The sequence below is a fragment of the Papaver somniferum genome, chromosome 2 (assembly GCF_003573695.1).
Source record: "Papaver somniferum cultivar HN1 chromosome 2, ASM357369v1, whole genome shotgun sequence".
Lineage (NCBI taxonomy): Eukaryota > Viridiplantae > Streptophyta > Magnoliopsida > Ranunculales > Papaveraceae > Papaver > Papaver somniferum.
Window position 1 is genome coordinate 207,997,991 of NC_039359.1, and position 21,309 is coordinate 208,019,299.

Below are 21,309 nucleotides of genomic sequence, written 5' to 3' on the forward strand. Positions count from 1 at the left end.
ACTGGACCCGTATCAGAGATGCCGTGTCTGCCCAACTTGCCGATTATACGTCCACCTAAAGATTTCGTGAAGACGTCTGCCGTTTTATCACATGATCTGACATAAGTTGCAAGTACTAATCACGGACATAGTGACAATCTATTTCAATGTGCTTTGTTCGTTTCGTGAAAGATCGGATTGTTTGGAATATGTATTGCAGCTTGATTATTACAGTGGCTTAGCACCGGTTAAGTAATCCTAATGCGAAAATCTTTCATGAGTTAAGTAAGCCGTAAAACAATCTGTAAGTGATGATCTGTAAGACTAACTCGCTTAACACGAGTGAGAATCTCAGGATTTGATGCAGCAAGAATGCATTGTAATGGGGCAAGATATGAATGAAGTGTTAGGTTTCTAACAAGAGGTCATGGTGTCTCTTTGATGATGCTGGAGTCCTGGTTTCCCTTCAATGATGCCACAAGTATTGGTGTCACTCTTATGAGACCACAAATCGGTTCTTTGTCGATATCAGCTTCACTTCGTAGGAAAAATCAAGATAATTATGCAAGTACGTAACAGAAGACAATTATTCTATGAGAGACCCCCAAATTCCAAGAGAAAGAATCGTTTATAGTGGTAGTGGAACAACAATCTTTTACGGAAGCCCCTTTGATACTCCATTTTGTTATGCACTTATGTACCGTATGGAATGAATAATAGTTTTTCTTAGAAATTTAATGCAAACTTATTTGTAAGTTCTGTTATCACCTCTATTGGGCTTTACGCAATTAATTTTGTTAGACATGCAAAGGCAAAGCTGTTTAATTACCTTGCTCGATCAGTAGAATGCTTAGTTGTTAAAATCGCATTATTTAATAGATTTGATTCTTTTGAACTATTTGAAATATATAGTTCTGGTTCTCTTGAAAACCAAATTGGAACAATCCCTTTTACTATTTAGTCGTACGTGCTCTTTTGCAACTCTGTATAGATCCTACTTGGTTAGTATATTATTCAGGATTTTGTCACCTGAGAGATCTTCCGCGTGGTAAGATCTTGATTGTCAATGCAAATCAAACTTGCCTCCAATACAAATAATTTAATAACATGTATTAAAATTTAATTATTTTGCTCGATCGACATCATCATACCCGATGCCCAATAGAAAACAGTTGATATCACCAATATATTATTATTATTAATCGATGAATTTGAGATTTGTTGTCGAAAATTTCTTTCAACTCTTCAAGTTTGTCCATGATTAGTGGTTTTATTGATAGCAGGAATCTGCCTATATAAAGATGTGATATTGTGCATTAAAAACCATAGTTATTGTACGGGCATAATATTATTAGCGCGTTGCAAAAATCATGTACAACTTAGTTACAATCCATAGCATTGATAACGTGGGAGATTTGGAAAGAAAGAAATGCTAGATGTAGTAAAGCATTGCTACTTCTCGGCAATACAGTCAAAATATGTATATAATGCATGCAAGCGGTAATCATGCAAAACTATATCTTGGGGGAGATGGTGTAGATGACGGACTACAAGAAAACTAGTGTAAACTTTAAACCATTAATAGCTTATAGTAATTTGAACAAACTAATCAAAGTAGTCAAACTATCTTGAAGAATTTAAAAGAACCTAAAAAAACCCTAAAAGAATATCTGAAAGTGCGGAGCAGCATATGGCGTACTACTTTAGAAGATAAAATAAATAGAAGATGGTTCCAATGACATCAAAATGTGTCGCATCAAAATGAAAGTAGGACCTTCGGATTTCCAAACTTAATCACCGTCCGCAGGAAGGTCAGTTTCCTGAATGACTTAAATTCAACGCATTGGACAATCTGTGAATAAACAAGCGAAAATTGAATTTCGAATTAGTAATAAGCATGAAAAGTGAGAACCAGTTTTGGGTAAAAAAAAAAACTCTTACCTCAAAAAACCCGACATTTCTCTCAGCTTAGCCATCCTTTTGACTTATGCACTTTTTTCTTGAGCTGCGTGACTGAACAAATGTAGAGTCACCCTTATGTGAATAAAAAGTTGCATCACCGTTTGGATGTTTGTCACTTCCCTTATCAGGATGTCTCTCATGATACTTCTCTTTACGTACACACCCATTGCTAGCACTGGTGTGACCAAGAACCTCACTGATTGGCAGTTTATCCGACTTCTTGCTGGACCTTGGATTTTGTGTAGGAGGCAACGCAAGAGATTGTTGTGCAGATTTTTTCACCCATATGAGATTTGGGTGGTCATATTTTCTGTGGTCACTAGACAAGGAGGAATTCTTGTCCATGGAAGATGATGGAAGGGCGGACTTGCAAAAACAAAAACCAAATATCAATTTAATGAAAGAAAGTTTGTTAATAAAGGTCGTGTGTTTTAGGTTGAACAGAACTTAGCAATGTCAACCAAATAGTAACCTACATAATCAGGGGAAGTTAATGCTTTGCGACTTACTTTCATTGTTGATAATCCGCCAGCCTCGGTTCAGATGCTAATTACTTTCCCAAATGCAATAGTTTTACCTGTATAGAATGTACCACAATCATCATTAGTACTACACCAGCGCACAAAGATGAAAGACACGCTAGAAATTTGCACTGCATATTACCTTCTGTACGAAGGGTAAATCGTCCAAGCTGTGGAGAGTCTGAGAATTTTTCTATACACATCAGATTGCTAACCTAAAAAAAACAATAATAAACAAAATCAGAAGAAAATAAAAAAATTGACTGTAAGTGGATGACAAAACAAAGGAGACCCAATTCCGAATTCAATTCTTAAACGAGGATCATCATGAATGAGTTTTAGTGATGAAAGAGTAGTTATCCAAGAGTCTACCTGAATCCGGCAGACAACCACAGCACCATTTTTAACAAAAGGAGTCTTTTCTGCGATAGGTTGTCTAGTTTTTGGGTCAATTTGGTGCACTAGCTCAACAATCTCACAATCCACCCCGACAGCAGAATGAGCATGTAATACTGCCTTGTAAGGTGCAGCAAGGATTGTCTGGAACAACAAAAGAATATAAAAGTCAATAGGAAGGTATGCAGAATGTGAAAAGCCAGTTGAAAAAGGCTAAGTGAAAATAGTCACTGAAGCTTGTGAGCACATACTTTATCAGGCAACTCTAGGATCTGCAGTTGGGCAATGAACTCCGTCACTGCGGTTATCGGATTTTCTGCAAATAGAAAAGTTGTATATCCCATTAGATACAAGAAGTGGATGCTAATAGAAAATGAACACTACAGAATAGTTTATCTGTTATAGTCTTTGTCTAACAGATCAGTGTTTTAAGAGCATGTATATCCGCTTTGAGAACTTACCCACACTAGACAAGACAAAGCCAGCCAATATATCCGCTTCTTCTACCCCTGACAATTTGACTCGGACATTCTCACCAGGACCAGCACGTTTAACTTTTTGTTCATCGCAGTACACCTCAAGCACTTTCACTTGGGCCTGTTATTTTGATTTGTACAATTATTAATTAGTACCATTGTACAATGAGATGGCATTGTAATTGAGTAATACAATGAGATGACCGCCTCACCTGATTGGGCATAATCAGCAGGGTGTCTTCTTCCCCAATGCTACCAGACTCTATTTTTCCCAAAACATTAGTTCCCAACTCCCTAAATTTGCCAACAATTGGCATCCTAAAAGAAAAATTAAATAGTATAATCGGTTAGAAATGTGGTCTGACAGATATGCGGATATATAGTCGAAAGGAAATAGAAGACTGTATCATCCATAAGTAATAACCCAACATATCCACAAACATCCTACCTGACTGGACCATTCGGATCTTTCTGAGGGATTTCTAAGGCATCCAAAACCTCAAAGAGACTTGGACCCTTCCACCAAGGACACTCGCTCTCATGCATCCGAGTTTTCATGTTAGAACCAAGCAGCGCAGAAATTGGGAGAAATTGAACATCTGCAAGTTGCAAGAAAAAGATAATCACCCTATAAAGATTGTAGGGATACTTCACACGACTAGGTAATATCTCCGGAACAGGTAATTACGCTTTCTTAAAGTAACGGACTAGAAAATATAAACATACATGAGCGGAAAGGGCAAAACATATAAATTTAAGACTTCAGAAGAATCTAAAATGTTTTCGGAGTCTTTAACAGCCATTAAACAAGAATTCCAAAAAGAGAGAAAACAAGTCATGAAAATTTTAAGGTCCATGGCATACCTTTCTTCGCACTGTAACCCGCAGATCTAAGGAAAGAAGTTATCTTTGATTTGACTTCATTGTACCTGAAAGAGATAAGATTTAAGGAAAATATTGCAAAATTGGAAAGAGGAGAAACAAAAGAATCGCAAAAACAAGTTGAAGCACATTGTATAAGCACCTCTCTTGAGACCATTCTACTGTCGGATCATCCATCTTGTTGACAACAATAATTAACTTAGACACACCGAATGTTTTGGCCAGGAGGACATGCTCACGCGTTTGTCCACCTCCCTCATATCCACTTTCAAATTCACCTTTCCTAGCAGATATTACCTACATATACATAAAACAGTAAACAAGGAGCCCAATTCCTTGAACTTCCGGAATCAAGTAAAGTAAACAAGGAGGAAGCTCAAAACGCTTACCAGAACCCCTATATCTGCTTCAGATGCCGCGCTTATCATATTTGAGACGTAATGCTTGTGACCCTGATAATCCAGAATCAAACATAAGTAAATGTACAAAGGGCTCCTCATATACATACAATTCTTTTTTCAACTAAAAGGTTACACAACATTAATAGTAATTCGAAAAGGAGAAAAGCCAGTGAAAAGTTTGAACGATTACATACCGGAGCATCTAAGAGTGTGAATCGTTTGTTTGCGGTCTCAAAGTGTGCTCTACCAACCTCCTTTGTTTTTCCCTATATATAATAAGGAAAGACACACAATTTCATAAAATCAAAGCAATCATAGACACACAAGATGTACACTGTAATATTCATAGTATACACGGCATACCTTTTCACGCTCCTCCGAATCAGTATCCATTATATATGCCATATACCTAACAGTGGAAAAGGTTCAAGTTCATATTGGCAACAATTAATCAAATCATTAAATATAAGATTTACAAGATATATTACCAACTATCTCGACCATTGTCCATCGCTTCCTTCTCATATTTCCGGATTGTTCTTTCATCAACCTGTCCACTGAGAAGAAGTATCTGCCCACCAGCTGTGCATTTTCCTGCATCTGCACCACAAAATACACCACATACATATATAATACTTGCCAACATGCATGAAATATTTAGTTGTCACTTGTCACCTCGCATGGTTTATGTTATGGAGACATACCAACATGACCTATGAGTATGACATTCAAGTGGTGCTTCTTGTTTTGCTCCTCCTCATGTAGCTCTTCTTCGCTCTTCTGATCATGGGTGATAGTTACAAAAGTGACAACTTCCTTATCCTTGACTGAAAATCCAAGGTACATGCAACAAACACATTAACCACAGAGAGCAGTAAAACGTGGTACGATAAAAACGGTCTAAGAACATAGTGAGAAATCATTAATTCAGACAATGATGCTATTAAACTAACCTTGTTCAATTTTGTCACCTTCTTCGTATTTTACTTGAACAGCCATTACTCCTCGTTTGTTAATTCTGCGGTAATTAGGGTTTTGATTAATGGCAAGTGCAAGATGAAACTTAGCTTATATAAAGACAACTCTCTTTATTGATGTTTAGAAAATCTCTCAAAACTAAACACAAGCTCTAATCTTGCTCATATGATCAACCACAACTTTGGTGATCATATATATAGAACTATGAATTCCTTTTCCTAGTCCTATTACCTTATTACATGTCTTTCCTTTTCTTAGAACTAGATGACTTCTAATTCCCTTAGGATTACATCAATTTCCTAATCTTGTCCTAACCAGTTTGTTAGTGACTTCTATGTTGAAGTTAATCCAACATTCTCCCCCTTAAGTTTCAACTGTGCTTGTGAAAAATCTTGTACTCCTATTAATTTCCTCATTTCTTCAAACTTGATCCGAGCTAATGTCTTTTTCAATATATCTGCTTTCTTCAGGAACATCCATTACTCCTCGTTTGTTAATTCTGCGGTAACTAGGGTTTTGATTAGCAAGGGAGAAAGTGAGAAACAAACCTAAAAGGCAACTGATGCAAATTCTTGTGACTGTTCCCACGGAAAGAAAGACTAACTATATAAATTTCAATCTTGCCTTTTAAGTTTCTAAACTGACTCTATTCATGGACCCATTAATCGGAGTGGGGATACTGAAAGTCCGGTTTGGCCCAGTCCAATCCATAACCACTAATTGTATGTGATTGAATATACAAACTAATACCTCACCACCATGTCATGCCAGCCACATCTCCACACCAAGGAATGCCAGCCATGCCAGCCGCACCGTCGTGCCCATGACATGCCATGTCATCAACGTATTCGTACCAAAATCATACCGGTCATGCCTCCATGACTCAACAACATTGTTAAGAGTGGGTAAATGTTGACTAAGGAGGGTATCAAATTTCATATAAGACAAACTAAAAAGTATTATATTTTATATGAGATTTGGTATCCTCCCAGTAAACCAATGTCCCCCATTAGCAGTCACGCAGCTCAACTGGTATGGAAAGCTGGCTTACCGAAACTGATGACACCACCATCTATTAGGAAGCACATACTTTCTCCAACATGCTTATAGTTAGTAGCATCCCATTGGTTCCACATTAATTGTTGTTCATTAAACATGAACATTTGGTTCAGTAAGTTGAAGAAGTAATAAATGTAATGAGCCATTAGCCTGCTCCAGTGGTGGTGGTGGATCACAATCAAAAGCATCACGTTTATAAACTTCACAAATTCCAACAATGACTTTGTCTACATCCATTGAAAGTCAAATAGGTGCCCCATATGAGAATTCGTAAGTGTGATGTATAATTCAGAAAGTGACGTAAACAAGGTGTAATTATATTTTGCGTCGGGCATTGGGAATCGGGAAAGACTAGTTTCAAGCTCGACTTAAACCCAGTTTAGGGCTCCTCCAAAAACCCCAATGCTTCAAACCATGTCTCATGGCCGACTCACTAAAAAAAAAATCTCCATAGAAATTCTCCCGTGAAAGCATAACAGAGCTGAAACCCTTGAAATTAAGGTAAAAACTAAACAAACCCAGATTCAAAATTTGCTTTTTCAGTCTCAATTCCATCCTCTTGTATGTATACTAGTGTGTTCTTGCTTTCTTTCCTGTATTCAATGTGTTAGAACTTATCTTCATTATACAGAGATAGGGATGAAATTTTGATTTGTTGGAAAATCAACATTCTATTGTTCATTCCTTGTTAAACTATCAGTCTACTGAAATTTTGTCAAATTCCCCCAAATTTATAGAATTCCTTCAATTTTTTGCCATTATATCATCAAATTCTAGTTTAGATTTGTCATGATACTCCGAAGAATCATTCCTCGAGGAGTTAGAGCGTTTCTGAATGCCAATCTTTATTATGTTACTCCAATTAGTTCTGTTGAACCTTTAGAAAACTTCAATTTGGTGAAAAAGCATTGTTTTGATACTGGTGGATATTCTTATATGTCAAGCAAATCACAAAGTTCTTCTATTGCAAATAGAGCATCGAAGGCTGCGTGCAATGATGCACAAGGTGTGTTGTTTGATTACCTACATTACACTAGAAACTTGCAGTATAATGATTCAGAACATATAAGCAAGAATTCTCCGATATTTCTCCAATCACTTATATCAAAGGTTGATAATGATAAAAACATTAGTCAGGCGTTGACGAAGTATCTTCGATATCACCCCATTAATGAGTTTGAACCGTTCTTTGAGAGTTTAGGTTTGGCCCCATCTGAGTTTACTTCACTTCTTCCGCGTGATTTGATGTTTCTCGGTGATGAAGAGATATTGCTTGATAATTATCATGTTCTTTGCAACTACGGGATTTCTCGTGACAAGATTGGTCAGATGTATAAGGAAGCGAATGAGATATTTGGATTTGACCATGGGGTCTTGGCTGCAAAACTTCGAGCTTATGAAGAAGAAATGGGTCTGAGTAGACCCACTATTATTGCGTTAGTTACCTGCTATCCAACACTGTTGACAGGCATTGTTGATCAAGATTTTGTTCAGTTTCTTGAGAAGTTGGACAGTTTTGGGGTATTAAGCTGCAGGTGGATTAGAGGGTATTTATCGGATGGGAACACATATAGTTGGAATAAAATGCTTGTCATGATGGAATTCCTTGAAGAAATGGGTTTCAAAAAGTTAGAAATCGGAAGTTTGTTTGACAAAAATCCTGATTTTCTGTTTGAAGATTCTGGGAATAAGATCTATAAACTGGTAGCTCTATTACTGAAAATAGGTCTTTCAGCAGAAATAATATTATCCTTGTTCCTTCGACATTCGCTACTCTTAGCTGGGAATTTTACTGAAAATCTGTCGGGGGCGCTGCATTTCCTGTCAGAGATTAAAATGGAAACTGAAGATATTGCCATGATTATCCGTTCGCACACACATGCCTTGGGTTGTTGTTCTTTGAAGAAGCAACCTAGAACAGTTCTGTCTCAGTTAAACATAAGCCCACAAAAGTTGTGTGAGATCATAAAGGAAGACCCTCAAAAGTTGATTGCTTTTGCTGCAAAAAAGCGTGATACTGGTGGACATCAACATCTTCGGGAGAAAACTACATTCTTGTTGAGTATAGGATATGTTGAAAATACAGAGGACTTTATTAAAGCTCTGAAGGAGTTTCGTGGTAAAGGTGATCAGTTACAGGAAAGATTCGACTACTTGGTAAATGCAGGATTAGACCACCATGATGTCTGCAAGATGATCAAATCTGCTCCTTTTGTGCTCGAACAGACAAAGGATGTGATTGAGACGAAGATTAAGCTTCTAGCAGATCATTTAGGTAAACCTTTGCAGTACTTGGTAGCACATCCTAAATATTTTTCTTATGATGTAGAGAGAATTAAACTTAGGTTCTCTATGCATACATGGCTTAGAGAGGAAGGTCTAATAACAAAACGAAGTTCCTTCTATTCGATTCTGTGGCCATCAGATGTGCAATTTGTAAAGCTTTATGTGAATCTTGATTCAGAAGGACCAGCTGTTTGGGAAAGATTAAAGGAACAGTTGTCATCCAATGTCGAGGTGAGGTGCTCTGGCAGTTGAAAATTAATAGTAGTCATATGAGGTTAATTGGTTCTTTCTCATATCATTTTTTTCTCCGAAATTTAGCCAATGGGCAGCTGATTTAGGATGTAAACAATCTTTCCCAAACAGCTGAAGTAAACAATCATAGAGTTCCTTATTAACTATTTGCCAGTATGTCTTTAGGTAGCCATCTAGTTCTCAGTTGAAGTAAACAATCTTGACTGGAATCATCTTGTGGTGGAGTTTGAATTGAGGAATCAACCCCAAGAATACCAAACTAGATCTTTTGCGGCGAAGATGGGCAGATTTGTGGTTACTGTTCAAAAGGTGGATCCTCCAAATGGAATTGCTACACCAAATAAACGGGTTGCTGTCACTGTTAAGATCACCGTTGATACTTGATACCCCTTGGAGGAGAGGAGTAAGAGTTGAAAGGATAAATGGGGAAAAGGTCAAAGTCATGTTCTACTATCAAGACCAACCTTTTCGCGTTTGTGGCTAACCATAAGCAGAGACAATGCAGAACGATTGCAAATAGCCTAATTACCGAACTCAATCAATTGCAGAGGTTTATAAGAAATCCAACATCATCAGAAACATCAAGGGTGTCGGCAGAAAACTCAAGGCAAATGACAAGTCAGTCAAAAGCTACTCATCTAGAAGGATTGAATCCAGTTGCTCAAGGTCCTCCTGTTATGGTAATTCCCTCCGGACCTTAGAGGTAGCAGCGTTTACGAATGGATGAAACGGGCCAATCTCAGTCAGGGGTTATCGTTCAAGCTCCTATGTCTCAAGATACCAGTGACACCCATGCAAGTCTCTATGCTACTGATGAACAGGTTATTTCTACATTCCCCTGTCTCTGTTCTTTTGAACTATTTAGACTGCTGCTTTCCTGGTAGCATTATTTCCTTTTTTCCTGCTTTTCACTTTGTTCTCTATTTGTGATTACTTTGTCATCTCATCATATATACTTTTAGTTATTGACTCAAGTGCTAGTTAATAAGAATATGTACACCTGCTTGTTTTATTTGTACATTTGTTTCTTTCTTTTCAGTTTTTACTTGTACCTTTCTGGTGTTTTTCAAACTACGAAGATCTTAGCATGGATTCCATATTGAACTTATTCAGGAAGAAATGAATTTACACCATGTTTGTTTACTCTTGACTCATCTGAGTCGTCTGGATCTGAATCATCTGGATCTGAGTGAAATCACCTGACTCATCTGCATCTGAGTCGATATGTTTGTTTTGAGTCAGATTTGACTCGGAAATAAGTGAGTCAGTGGTTTGGTCCCATGAGTCAGGGGTATTTTGTTACCTGACTCAAATGAGTCCGAGTCAGGGGTTATGTCTGAGTCAGAAGTTGAGTCAGATCTGACTCAAAATGGAAAACAAACGGTCTGACTGCTGACTCGGTCCGAGTCAGGGGTTGACTCAGATTCCGACGCCGAGTCAGCTGCAAACAAACAAGTTCTTACTCTCATTTCTTTTGAAAATTGATGGTTCTTTGAGAGAATGGATTTGTCCTGCATTTATGGAGCTATTCAAGAGAATGCTACTTCAGAACAGTGGACTGCTATTGAGATATTTCCAAGTCTTACCAATTGCCCTGGCTTCTTATAGGAGATATTCATGCAAAGTTGCATGTTTCTAGAAAAGTAGGAGGTTCTATTAGCCATCATCAGTTTGTTGCTCAAACTTTAGGTTTTAACTGATCTTCAGTGGTCTGGTGATCCTTTCACCTGGTTCAATCATCGTCAAGGCCAATCTCTTATAAGAGTTAGGTTAGATCGAGCCTTGGCTAGTCAATCATAGCATGCTCATTTTAGTTGTGCTCAGCTATCTAATTTATCACCTGTTGGTTCTGATCATACTCATGTTCTTGTAAATACCAAAGAGGATGTTAGATTGAACATTTGGGAATGACGCTGAAGAAAAGGGAATTCTTTACAGAGAAGGATTTGGGGTATGGTTCCTTTTGCCATTTGGTGGAAGCTATAGAATGAAAGTAGCAGAAGGCGTTTCAAGGCACGTACAAGAGCTCAGATCTTTTGCTGAAGGAAGTAAAAAATTCTGCTTTATAATTAGTCTGTGGGTACTAAAGCTATTGAAAACATCTCTCAAAATATGATTCTTTCTTTTATTTGTTTTAAGATTCATTCTTCTTGACGCTACTCTGTAGCATTGTTTCTCTCCAGTGTGACCACTTTTTTGTGGTAACTTTGTTTTTTTGATATACTATTGCCCTTCTCAGAGTCAAAAAAAAAAAAGAAAAAAATCTGCAAATTACATCCATCAACCAAGCCTTGTCAAACTGGAAAGAGCCTGATGGCTGCTTCACCATGATTAGCAAATTGCTTTGGGCACCTAGACATAAACGGTTAGTTAGTCAGAAGAGCAAAAAGAAACATGATGTTGCCGTTCTTCAGGCTTGTAAGAAAAAGATGAGCTATGGACACTACACAGCTGCCATCCGTGTATTGTCCTCCGGTGGTATTGCTCTTTGCAATACCACTTTCGCTGACCTACAGAAGAAGCATCCATTGGCCCCACACCTATTATACCCTCCGAAGTTGTTAATGCGTATGCAATCTCAGCTGATTTTATGCATGTTCCTAATGCAATAAAAAGCTACCCTAACATCTAAAGTAGGTCATCCTTCAAAACCTTCAAAGGTGAGACCCATAACACTCTGTAACGTCACATATAAAAATCAGTGCAAAAATACTAGTCAACCAAATTAGACCCCTTCTTTCTTTCTTAATAATGTCCCAACCAAAGTGCTTTTGTTCCACAAAGATCAATCCACGATAACATAGCAATTTCCGGAGAACTCTTCCACCATATCAGAACCTCAAACCTTACCAAGGATCCAAAAATAGCTCTCAAACTGGATATTCAGAAAGCCTATGATAGCTTAGATTGGGGATTCATCAAAGCCTCCTTTACAAAACTTGGATTTCCTTCATCCTTTATAGATTACATTATGATATGTGTCACAACAATTACATATTCGGTCAACGTAAATGGTACACCTCACGGCTACATCAACCCAACTAGAGGCATCAGACAAGGAGACCCACTATCTTCCTATATTTTCATCATATGTACTGAAATCCTACTACAAATCTAGGAAACCTTGAAAACCAAAAGTTAGTTCAAGGACTCAACATTTAAAAAAAAAAAAAAAAAAAAAAAAAAAAAAAAAGCACCATCCACTACTCATCTAATGTATGCGGATGATTTACTAATTACCTATAAAGCCTCGAATCAGAATAACCATCACCTCAAGACCCTACTCCAATTCTATGGCACTTCTGCAGGACGGATAATTAATACTTCCAAATCAGTAATAATTCATCACCCAAGACTAGATCCAATCAAGGTAAATGAATTACAACAATTTTTCGACATGCCGGCAACCTCAAAACCTCCAACCTATCTAGGCATCCAATCCAAACACGGAAGACCATCGGATCAAACCTTCGCACCCCTCCTACAAAGATTATCCCGGAAAGCTAAAGGATGGATGACAAAATGCCTAACTCCAACTGGAAGACTCACTCTCATCAAAACCTCCCTTACCCCCACCTCAAACTACATTATGAATAAACACAAAACTACTCAGCACTGTTCACAAACAAATAGATCGTATCACTAGGAATTTTTTCTGGGGAGATGACCCAACAATCAAAAAGCTTCACGCTATAGGCTGGGATAAAGTAACAAAACCATTATCCGAATGAGTGTTAGGCATAAGGAAAAGCAGTGATCATGATAAGGCTCTCCTCATGAAAAGAATTTGGAATTTGCATGAACATCCTAACTCCATCTGCGGAAGTCTCTTCAGTGCAAAATATCTTGATCAACAACATAATCTTTAAGGCATTCATACCATACCTTCCTGTTAGAGCATAGCTCGGTTAAACCCACCAAGCGTTGGTATGTCAAGTTTGGTTGTCGTATTTTAGTGAATCAAAACACATTTAAAGAGTCGCTTGATTATATATTAAAGTCAACTTCGTATAGGTTAGATTGAAAGTGTTATGATATGAGACTTACAAGTATTACATGAAGACTTGAAGAATGTGAAGCAGTACAAATCTACAACGACAACATCATCCTTCCTCTTGAGGTTAGTAATATTTAACTTGAATTGTTTCATTCCCTAACGTATCTTTCAAGTCATGCATATTGAAAGCAAAACTGTGAAGCATGAACACTCTAGTTAGACATAGTATTAAGGAATACAATACGAGGTTTATTGCTTAACCATTAAACTTTGTATATAAGACATCGACATAATCGTTTAAATGCTATTGTGATTATGTATGGGTATAAGGTGAAGATTTTATCCTAAGAAAACAATGTTTTACATGTGTTTTAAGGAAGTAAATTCATGAACTTGTTTTGTGAATCAAAAAGGAAATCGCCAGGCATAAGGAAGTAAATTCATGAACTTGTTTTGTGAATCAAAAAGGAAATCGCCAGGCATTATTGGTATTGTTATTCATTGCATATCTTTTGAACTACCAATATGTGTGATTAGTATAACCGCTCATGACTTGTTTGTATTCTTGGTAAAACTATACGCAAGATCCTGACTTTTGTATTGGTATGACTTTTATCAGTGAAACCGATCTCAAGTAATCACCTGAGATGGTATGATCGATTTATTGTTATTGGCATGACCGACTCTGGGTAAAGGGGAACCGATCCTAGTAAGAGGTGTAATCTATCACAAATAGGAATCGATCCTTGTATGAGGTGCAACAAGGTTTTAGTAGAAACGGGAACCGATCCTATTGACATGTGCAACACGTTTTTAGGCAAAGGGAACCGATCCTGTGGACATGTGCAACATTTAGAAGTTAGATACCATATATATGTGGAGAACCGATCCTAGTACCTAGTCAACCGAATTTTGGTAACTAGTGTGACTATGCACAGTACTCACAGGGAGGTAGAACCGAAACTTGTTTTGGTAGAACCTTGAAACCCATGATTGGTGATTGAGTGTTCTTGATCAATCACACAATTCTTGAAAGTCAGATGAACCAATTCTAAACTTGTTTGGAAATGTGGCAGATCGGTTTCAAGAGTGTAAGTATGAAAGAGTACTTGCAAAGTAAGGATGTCGACATACTTTGAACATGTGCAGTAACGCTTATCTTTAATTTTTCAAAGTTATTCCTTAATAGCTAAAGGAAGAAAATCCCGGATCGAAAAATAAATAAGTTAAGAATCTTTTATTTAAGGTTTTTAATTTTATATTTGGAAAACGAAAATTAGTAATGTGCATTTACTAGTTGGATATTTTCTCAGAGATGTTTGGTCATTATTTGGACAAAGTATTTCCAGGAATTATGGAAACCGAATTTGGAATATATTGCATATCTTGAGAATATATTCGGTTTTGGAAATTCCTTGGTGTCTAAACTTCCTTGGTCTATAAATACTTGAAGTTTGCATTTCGAGCAAACTAATTCTTCGTGACAGTAAAACTATCTCAATTATGCTGCTACTGGTGAAGCCGCCTATTCAGAGAGGAGAGTAACCTAATTAGGCGAAATCTCTTACGGCCGCTCAGTTTAAAGTATTCTTTGGGATCGAGAAGCTCTATTAGTACCGTTAGTGGGAAACTAGATAATTTCGGTTTATCTTTTGTTTTTCGATTAATTTGATTGACTAACGGTGGTTGAACTTTGATTGCACCTAGTTTGTTTATGCTTGAGAATCTTCTCTTCTGATATAAGATTCACTCAAACTATATCGAAGTTTCGACATGGATCTTTAGACTGTTTTTAGATCTAAAGACGTCTTGTGATAATCCATTGTTAACAGACTCCGTTCTGTGCGTGATTGATCATAAGAGATTCAAGTTGTTGTGTACAGGTGTTTATTGAAGATCTAAGAAGATTTGAAGATAAAGAAGACTTTGAAAATTTATGATTTGGGTTCATAATCTTTGGTGTGCACGATACTTTTTTCGGTATAAGAGGATCCAACTATAATAAGACAGATCTAAGAAAATCTTAACAATTACTTCGGTAGTTGATAATAAGACAGATATAAGAACCTGACAAAGGAGTTTATTGAGATAAGCAGAAGAGCCTTTTGTCGAACTCATATCACTTAATTGAAAAGAATTTATACCAAACAGATTTGTTGTTCCTTTACTGTTTGGAATACGAACCAAAGGAATTATTCCAAGTACGTGAATTATTATAGGTCGGAGGCAAGGGAATACAGACGGAACTAGGTGAACTATAGGTTTAGTTTCTTAGTATCAACTATACGAAGTTGGTTTGATTTTGTATAGCGGCTTAATCATAATAGTATTCAATTCTGGACGAGGTACCGGGGTTTTTCTACATTTGCGGTTTCCTCGTTAACAACATCTTGTTGTGTCATTTACTTTTATTTTCCACATTTATAATTGTTGTTATTATAATTTAAAGTAAATTACAAAAACTTTAATTCATATTTACTTGATAGTAATCCTATTGTGTTTGGTTAAGTATGAACCTTTTATCAAGTAAACATACTTCGTTATTGTATTGTCTCGATCTCGTATCCATAGACGATCACACAAAGTGTTAACCAATTAGTTTTATTGTCTCGACTCAGTCCATAGACAATCACTTTCGGAAAAGGACTTATAAGTGGAAATTTTTTAGCTTGAGTTATATTTGGGTACCCTCTCCTTTTCAATTGGTATCAGAGCAAGCAAACACGAAAAGATCCAACAATCTGTGTTTGGTGCGATCCAACCTATAAGACTGGAATCTAGATATGGTTTTTATAGAACCTGATAATGATTAAGTTAATGTAAAGAAAGACATCAAGAGTTTTTAATTAACACTTGATGATGGGATCTATGATTCAATATCTGAAGACCTTCATGAAAGGGAATCTATTGGACAAGTTCATCTTGTTAATAATGTAGAAACTGATGATAACTGGGAATCATGCCTAGAAAATCAGTTGGATGAAATATCCGATGATGGTGACTCAGATATGGATCGAGATGTGGATAATGATATCTCAAAATACTCAAGGATACCGAAGCCTTTGGGAAAGAGTAAACTCAAAACTTCTGATGTCATTGATCTCTTAACTCCTCTTTGTCGACATAACAAGAAGTTGAGAAAAGTTTTTCAAGGACAATATTGTGGTTCTCGCACCGCTGAATATCTTCTTAAAGATCGTACAAACGATCTAAATTCTAAGAAATTAGAATGTGAAAATCTTTAAAGACAACTGTTTCTGTCGGAAAAGAAACGTGTTGAATCGGAAGCAATGTTTAATTCTCGACAAATACAGGGTCTTGAAGAAAAAACCAGTGCTAGTCTCTCTCAAACAAAATTGTTAGAGAAAGAGCGTGATGTTGCTCTTGAAAAAATTCACTTGTTGGAAGAGAAACTTGTTGAATATGATGCAAGGATTAACTCTCAACAAAAGTGTTGTGAAGAGAAAGAAGGAAGGTGTATATCTCTCACGAGAAAAATGCCTTAAAGCTGATCTAGCTAGTGCTCTTGATAAAAATCAAGACGTTGGAAGAAGAAATTTTGGACCTTAAAAAGTTCAATGTTAGCTCAAACAATTTAACCTCAATGTTACAAGCAAGTAGATATCATTATGATACACAAGTATTGGGCTATAATGGAATAGATGCTTCAAATATTAACAAAGAGGTAAAAAAATTTAAAGCTACTAATTCTTCTCAACCAGAGGCTTCCATTGTTGTCAAAAATGATATTGTTTCTTGTAAGAAGTAAAACCAGTCAAGCCTAAGAATCTTGCTCAACCATTCTCGTCAAGTACATCAATCAAAGAGAGCACTTCTGTTAGTGTCAAGAAAGCAACAACGTTGAAGAAGAAGAAAAAAAAGAAGAAGAAGAAGAAGAAGAAGAAGACTCGTCGAGCTCCAATGCAAGAGGATCCACAAAAAGGTAACATTAAAACTCATACTTCATATATTTATACTAAGAATTGTTATTATTGTGGTAATAAAGGATACTTGCAATGGGGATGCAAAGTTCGTAAGATGCAAGATGCACTTTCTATAGTATCAAACGAATTGGCTAAGTTTTCTCCTCATAAGAACTCAGATCGGTATTTTCCTAAGTTTAGGCAAAAGAATTATTATATGATAGTTCAAATTTTGCATATCACTCGACAAACTCATTTCATAAAAGACCAGTTATAGAAACAGAGATGACTTTTTAAATGCAAAAACAAAATATCCCTTTCCAAATTGGAGAAAGGGTGTTTCGCAAAATATTCAAAAGGAAAATGATCTTAATGGTATGAAGGAGAGAGATGCTCCTGCGAAACCCAACTCTAAATGGGTCCCTAAGTCCTCCATAGCCAAGAAGGGACCAAAAGTTGGTCACAAGAATGACTCTCAGCTGTTAATTGTTGGTGTCTGTTTGTATCTCAACTAAAAAGTAGACATGGATTATTGGTGAGTCTCAGCTGTTAATTGTTGGTAACTGTTTGTATCACGTGAAAACAATAGCTGACACCAAACTGTTTGGAGATGACACCACACATATGTCTTTATTCTGAATTTAGTAAGATATTGCAGGGCCAAGAAAATTCCATATTTCTCTAGCATAGCTACAATAAATAAACAAGCATTTTATAATTCCTCGTGGCTCCTTCAAAAGGAAAAGTCACATCAACATTGTTCACAAATCAGCAAGTCTTCTCTCTAACCAGTAGACATCTTTGTATACATTTCAAAGAAAGATAAGAATCTATCTTTCGAGATAGATTAATGTGATTTGGAATAAATTCCAAAAAAAAATTATTGTTAGGCACCGAGGATTTTTTTTTTTTTAGAAGCAAAGGGCAAATTAAATTAAGAAATAACACTCATCGAAAGAGAACACAAAAATTAGTTGTTACTCACAACAACATCCCGATTAAGAGTACTCAAAGAAAAGCCATAAAAATGTTAGAATTCCTATCCCAATTAAATAAGGCACTGAAGATAGATCGATTATGCTATTTAAGATAGTTCTATAGGAAGATTTCACCTTAAATAACCCGTTAAGTATGATTTTGAGGCCATCTAATATTATCCATCCAAGGATTCCAAGAGGAAAAAGACTTCTCTCCATACAATCACCAACAATTAACATTCTAGACATATGTGTGGTGTCATCTAAGCGGAAGAGACAAGGAAATAAGTGGTGTCAGCTATTGTCGGTGACTCTCAAATTAGATCGAAGTTTCGACAGGGAAATTTAGACTGTTTGTAGATCTAAAGACGTCTTGTGATAATCCATTGTTAACAAACTCCGTTATGTGCGTGATTGATCACAAGAGATTCAAGTTGTTGTGTGCAGGTGTTTATAGAAGATCTAAGAAGATTTGAAGACAAAGAAAACTTTGAATATTTCTGATTTGGGTTCATAATATTTGGTGTGCACAATACTTGTTTCGGTATAAAAGGATCCAACTATAATCGGTTAACCTTGTGGTAGATTAGATTGATTAGTTGTGTAGATCGGCATCAATACAATTCTTTGTGATTAAAAGTATTGATTGCAAAATCTTAACAATTACTTTGGTAGTTGATAATAAGACAGATCTAAGAACCAGACAAATGAGTTTATTGAGATAAACAGAAGAGCCTTTTGTCGAACTCATATCATTTGGTTGAAAAGAGTTTATACCAAACAGATTTGTTGTTCCTTTACCATTTGGAATACGAACCAAAGGAATTGTTCCAAGTACGTGACTTATTACAGGTCGGAGGCATGGGAATACAGACGGAACTAGGTGAACTATAGGTTTAGTTTCTTGGTCTCAACTATACGAAGTTGGTTTGATTTTGTATAGCGGCTTAATCATAAGAGTATTCAATTCTGGAAGAGGTCCCGGGGTTTTTCTACATTTGCGGTTTCCTCGTTAACAAAATCTTGTTGTGTCATTTACTTTTATTTTGTGCATTTATAATTGTTGTTATTATAATTTAAAGTAAATTACACAAACTTTAATTCTTATTTACTTGATATTAATCCTATTATGTTTGGTTAAATATGAACCTTTTATCAAGTAAACATACTTCGTTGTTGTATCGGCTCGATCTCGTATCCATAGACGATCACACAAAGTGTGAACCGATTTGTTGTATTGTCTCGACTCAGTCCATAGACAATCACTTTCGGAGAAAGGACTTATAGGTGGAAATTTTTTAGATTGAGGTATATTTGGGTACCCTCGTCTTTTCAAATTGAAGACGGTAAAACAAGTATGGCAATTTAAAACAATTCAAAGTACTGTAATGATGAGACTCAATTTATATGCTTTCTATTAGCTTTTGGTAAACTCATATTAGATACTTGAAGACTGTTATTAGCTTTTCGTAATTAGGATTTTGTGGGTGTTAAGTTTTAAACACAGATTTTGGGTATAATTAAATTTGATATATTGAATGACTTACCTTAATTTTCGAATCCAGTTATTTTAGAATCAAGTTGTGAAGATCTCCTCATATATTTGAGGCACATCTGTTATATGCATGTCTTAAAAATTCAAGAAACAATTGAGGTTTCAATGATTGATTGGTAGTAGTGATGAATTTTTCATGCTGGTGGGTGGTGTTCAGAGATGGAGGAGGTTTTGACAAAGACAGTAGGAGAGGGATTCATTGAATATGAATGAATGATTGTTGCTTAACCAGTACCTAATGTTGAATTTATTAGAAATCACAAAAACAAATCAAAATAAAGATCCATAGAAACGAAAGTCAGTTTATATGACTTCTATTAGCTTTTGGTATAAAATCAGACTATATATGCTTCAACTTCAATCCTGCTATTAGCTTTTGGTAATTTGAATTCGTTGGGTGTGAAGTTTTAAACATAGATTTTGGGTGCAATTCAATTTGAAGTATTGAAAGATCTTTCTTAATTTTAGGCGTTATTAGCTTTTATATATTCCTTAATTTTCGAATCCAAGATATCCTCATAAGTTTGTAGACTTTAAAAGTTCTTTTTTATATATGAAAATTGTGTTGAGAGATGGAGGAGGTTTTGACAAAGAGAGTAGGAGAGGGATTCATTGATTATGAATGATTGTTGCTTAACCAGCAACTATTGTTTAATTTATCAGAAACCACACTAAAAAATCAAAATAAAGATCCATAGAAATGAACAATTGATATCTCGAAATTTTGATTAATTTTTTGAGAGGTGGAGAGATTAAATCTCGCACCTCTAACGGGATTTTGAAAATCAAAATTGAACCAATAGTCTAAAAGATCAACAATCAGAAGATTGAAACACACACCTTCAATTTGAAGAGAACTCCTCCATTGGATTCTGGGATTGAATTAACCAATACATAATCTTCTCTTAATAATGAAACATCCCATTGACAAACGTTGAAGAGATATACCGGAAGTTACAAGAACACGGAGAGGCATATCTTCCTGAAAGTTGTTTGAAAAAGGTTGTAATGGTGTTGGTGATGGTGAAGAGACGTAGAGGTTGTTTCAAGACCGTCAAAATATCAACTACCCAATATACGCATCAAATCTCAGAATGTTCACATCAAACCTTGGGATGTTAACAACACCTACCATCCATAAGCTTGACAGATATTTTTTCATAATTACGTATGAATAATTTGATAAGAAGCGGATTTAGTATGAAACTAGGGATGATCATGAAGATTTTCTTGGTTTTATTGAAGAAATGGGAAGAAGTTTGATGTTTTGGGAGAGATAAAGAGATAGAGAGACAGAAGAGAAGAAAATTTCTCATGCAAGGAAGAAGATAAAGAGAAAATAACTGCTCTCATTGATTATGGATCGGTGGGTGAGACTTATTCCTATCGTTACCATAAATACTTATTTTTACGTGTCATCGACACGACAAATATGGCAAACTCCGACCATGTCCGCAACTAGGCTATGTTTCGGCTCCTAAAAGAGAACTTTGCTGTTTAGTCTACTAAACCCGACCCGGGTTAATGGATAGTCCAGCGGGAGAAATTATTTACTCGCTAGTCCAAAAAAGGTCTGAAAAGAGTAAAATTACTCTGCTAACTCTAACATATAATATTATGTAAAACCCTGTTTTATGCTCTCCATTAGCTTCACTACATATACCA

The 21,309-nt window shown here is 36.2% G+C and overlaps 2 protein-coding genes across 3 annotated transcripts; one reads left to right on the top strand and one right to left on the bottom strand.

Moving 5' to 3' along the window:
• Positions 1–1,709: 1,709 nt before the first annotated feature.
• On the bottom strand, positions 1,710–20,995 carry LOC113350352 (eukaryotic peptide chain release factor GTP-binding subunit-like). Of its 2 annotated transcripts, none has more exons than XM_026594463.1 (18): positions 20,485–20,995; positions 5,571–5,635; positions 5,322–5,444; positions 5,106–5,217; positions 4,981–5,026; positions 4,812–4,883; positions 4,606–4,668; positions 4,359–4,513; positions 4,199–4,263; positions 3,783–3,933; positions 3,547–3,652; positions 3,320–3,455; positions 3,110–3,174; positions 2,835–3,002; positions 2,605–2,677; positions 2,451–2,518; positions 1,921–2,307; positions 1,710–1,831 (listed from the first exon to the last, which is right to left on the bottom strand). In XM_026594463.1, exons 2-16 carry the CDS (start codon positions 5,614–5,616, stop codon positions 2,481–2,483), a joined length of 1,419 nt encoding a protein of 472 aa, XP_026450248.1. In that variant the 5' UTR covers positions 5,617–5,635; positions 20,485–20,995; the 3' UTR covers positions 1,710–1,831; positions 1,921–2,307; positions 2,451–2,480. The 2 variants fall into 2 exon arrangements, with proteins under 2 accessions (XP_026450248.1, XP_026450249.1); XM_026594464.1 differs by lacking the exon at positions 20,485–20,995 and adding an exon at positions 13,240–13,288.
• On the top strand, positions 6,103–10,335 carry LOC113350351 (transcription termination factor MTEF18, mitochondrial-like). Its single transcript, XM_026594462.1, has 2 exons — positions 6,103–9,171; positions 9,358–10,335. Exons 1-2 carry the CDS (start codon positions 7,444–7,446, stop codon positions 9,367–9,369), a joined length of 1,740 nt encoding a protein of 579 aa, XP_026450247.1. The 5' UTR covers positions 6,103–7,443; the 3' UTR covers positions 9,370–10,335.
• Positions 20,996–21,309: the final 314 nt, after the last annotated feature.

Bases quoted from the DNA above. Each gene is read 5' to 3' on its own strand.
- LOC113350352 (XM_026594463.1), bottom strand. From the start codon at position 5,616: ATGGCTGTTCAAGTAAAATACGAAGAAGGTGACAAAATTGAACAAG. The intron at 5,218-5,321 runs GTATGTCTCCAT...TTTGTGGTGCAG, and splicing joins CATACTCATAGGTCATGTTG to ATGCAGGAAAATGCACAGCT. The intron at 3,003-3,109 runs GTATGTGCTCAC...TTGTTGTTCCAG, and splicing joins TCCTAGAGTTGCCTGATAAA to ACAATCCTTGCTGCACCTTA.
- LOC113350351 (XM_026594462.1), top strand. From the start codon at position 7,444: ATGATACTCCGAAGAATCATTCCTCGAGGAGTTAGAGCGTTTCTGAAT.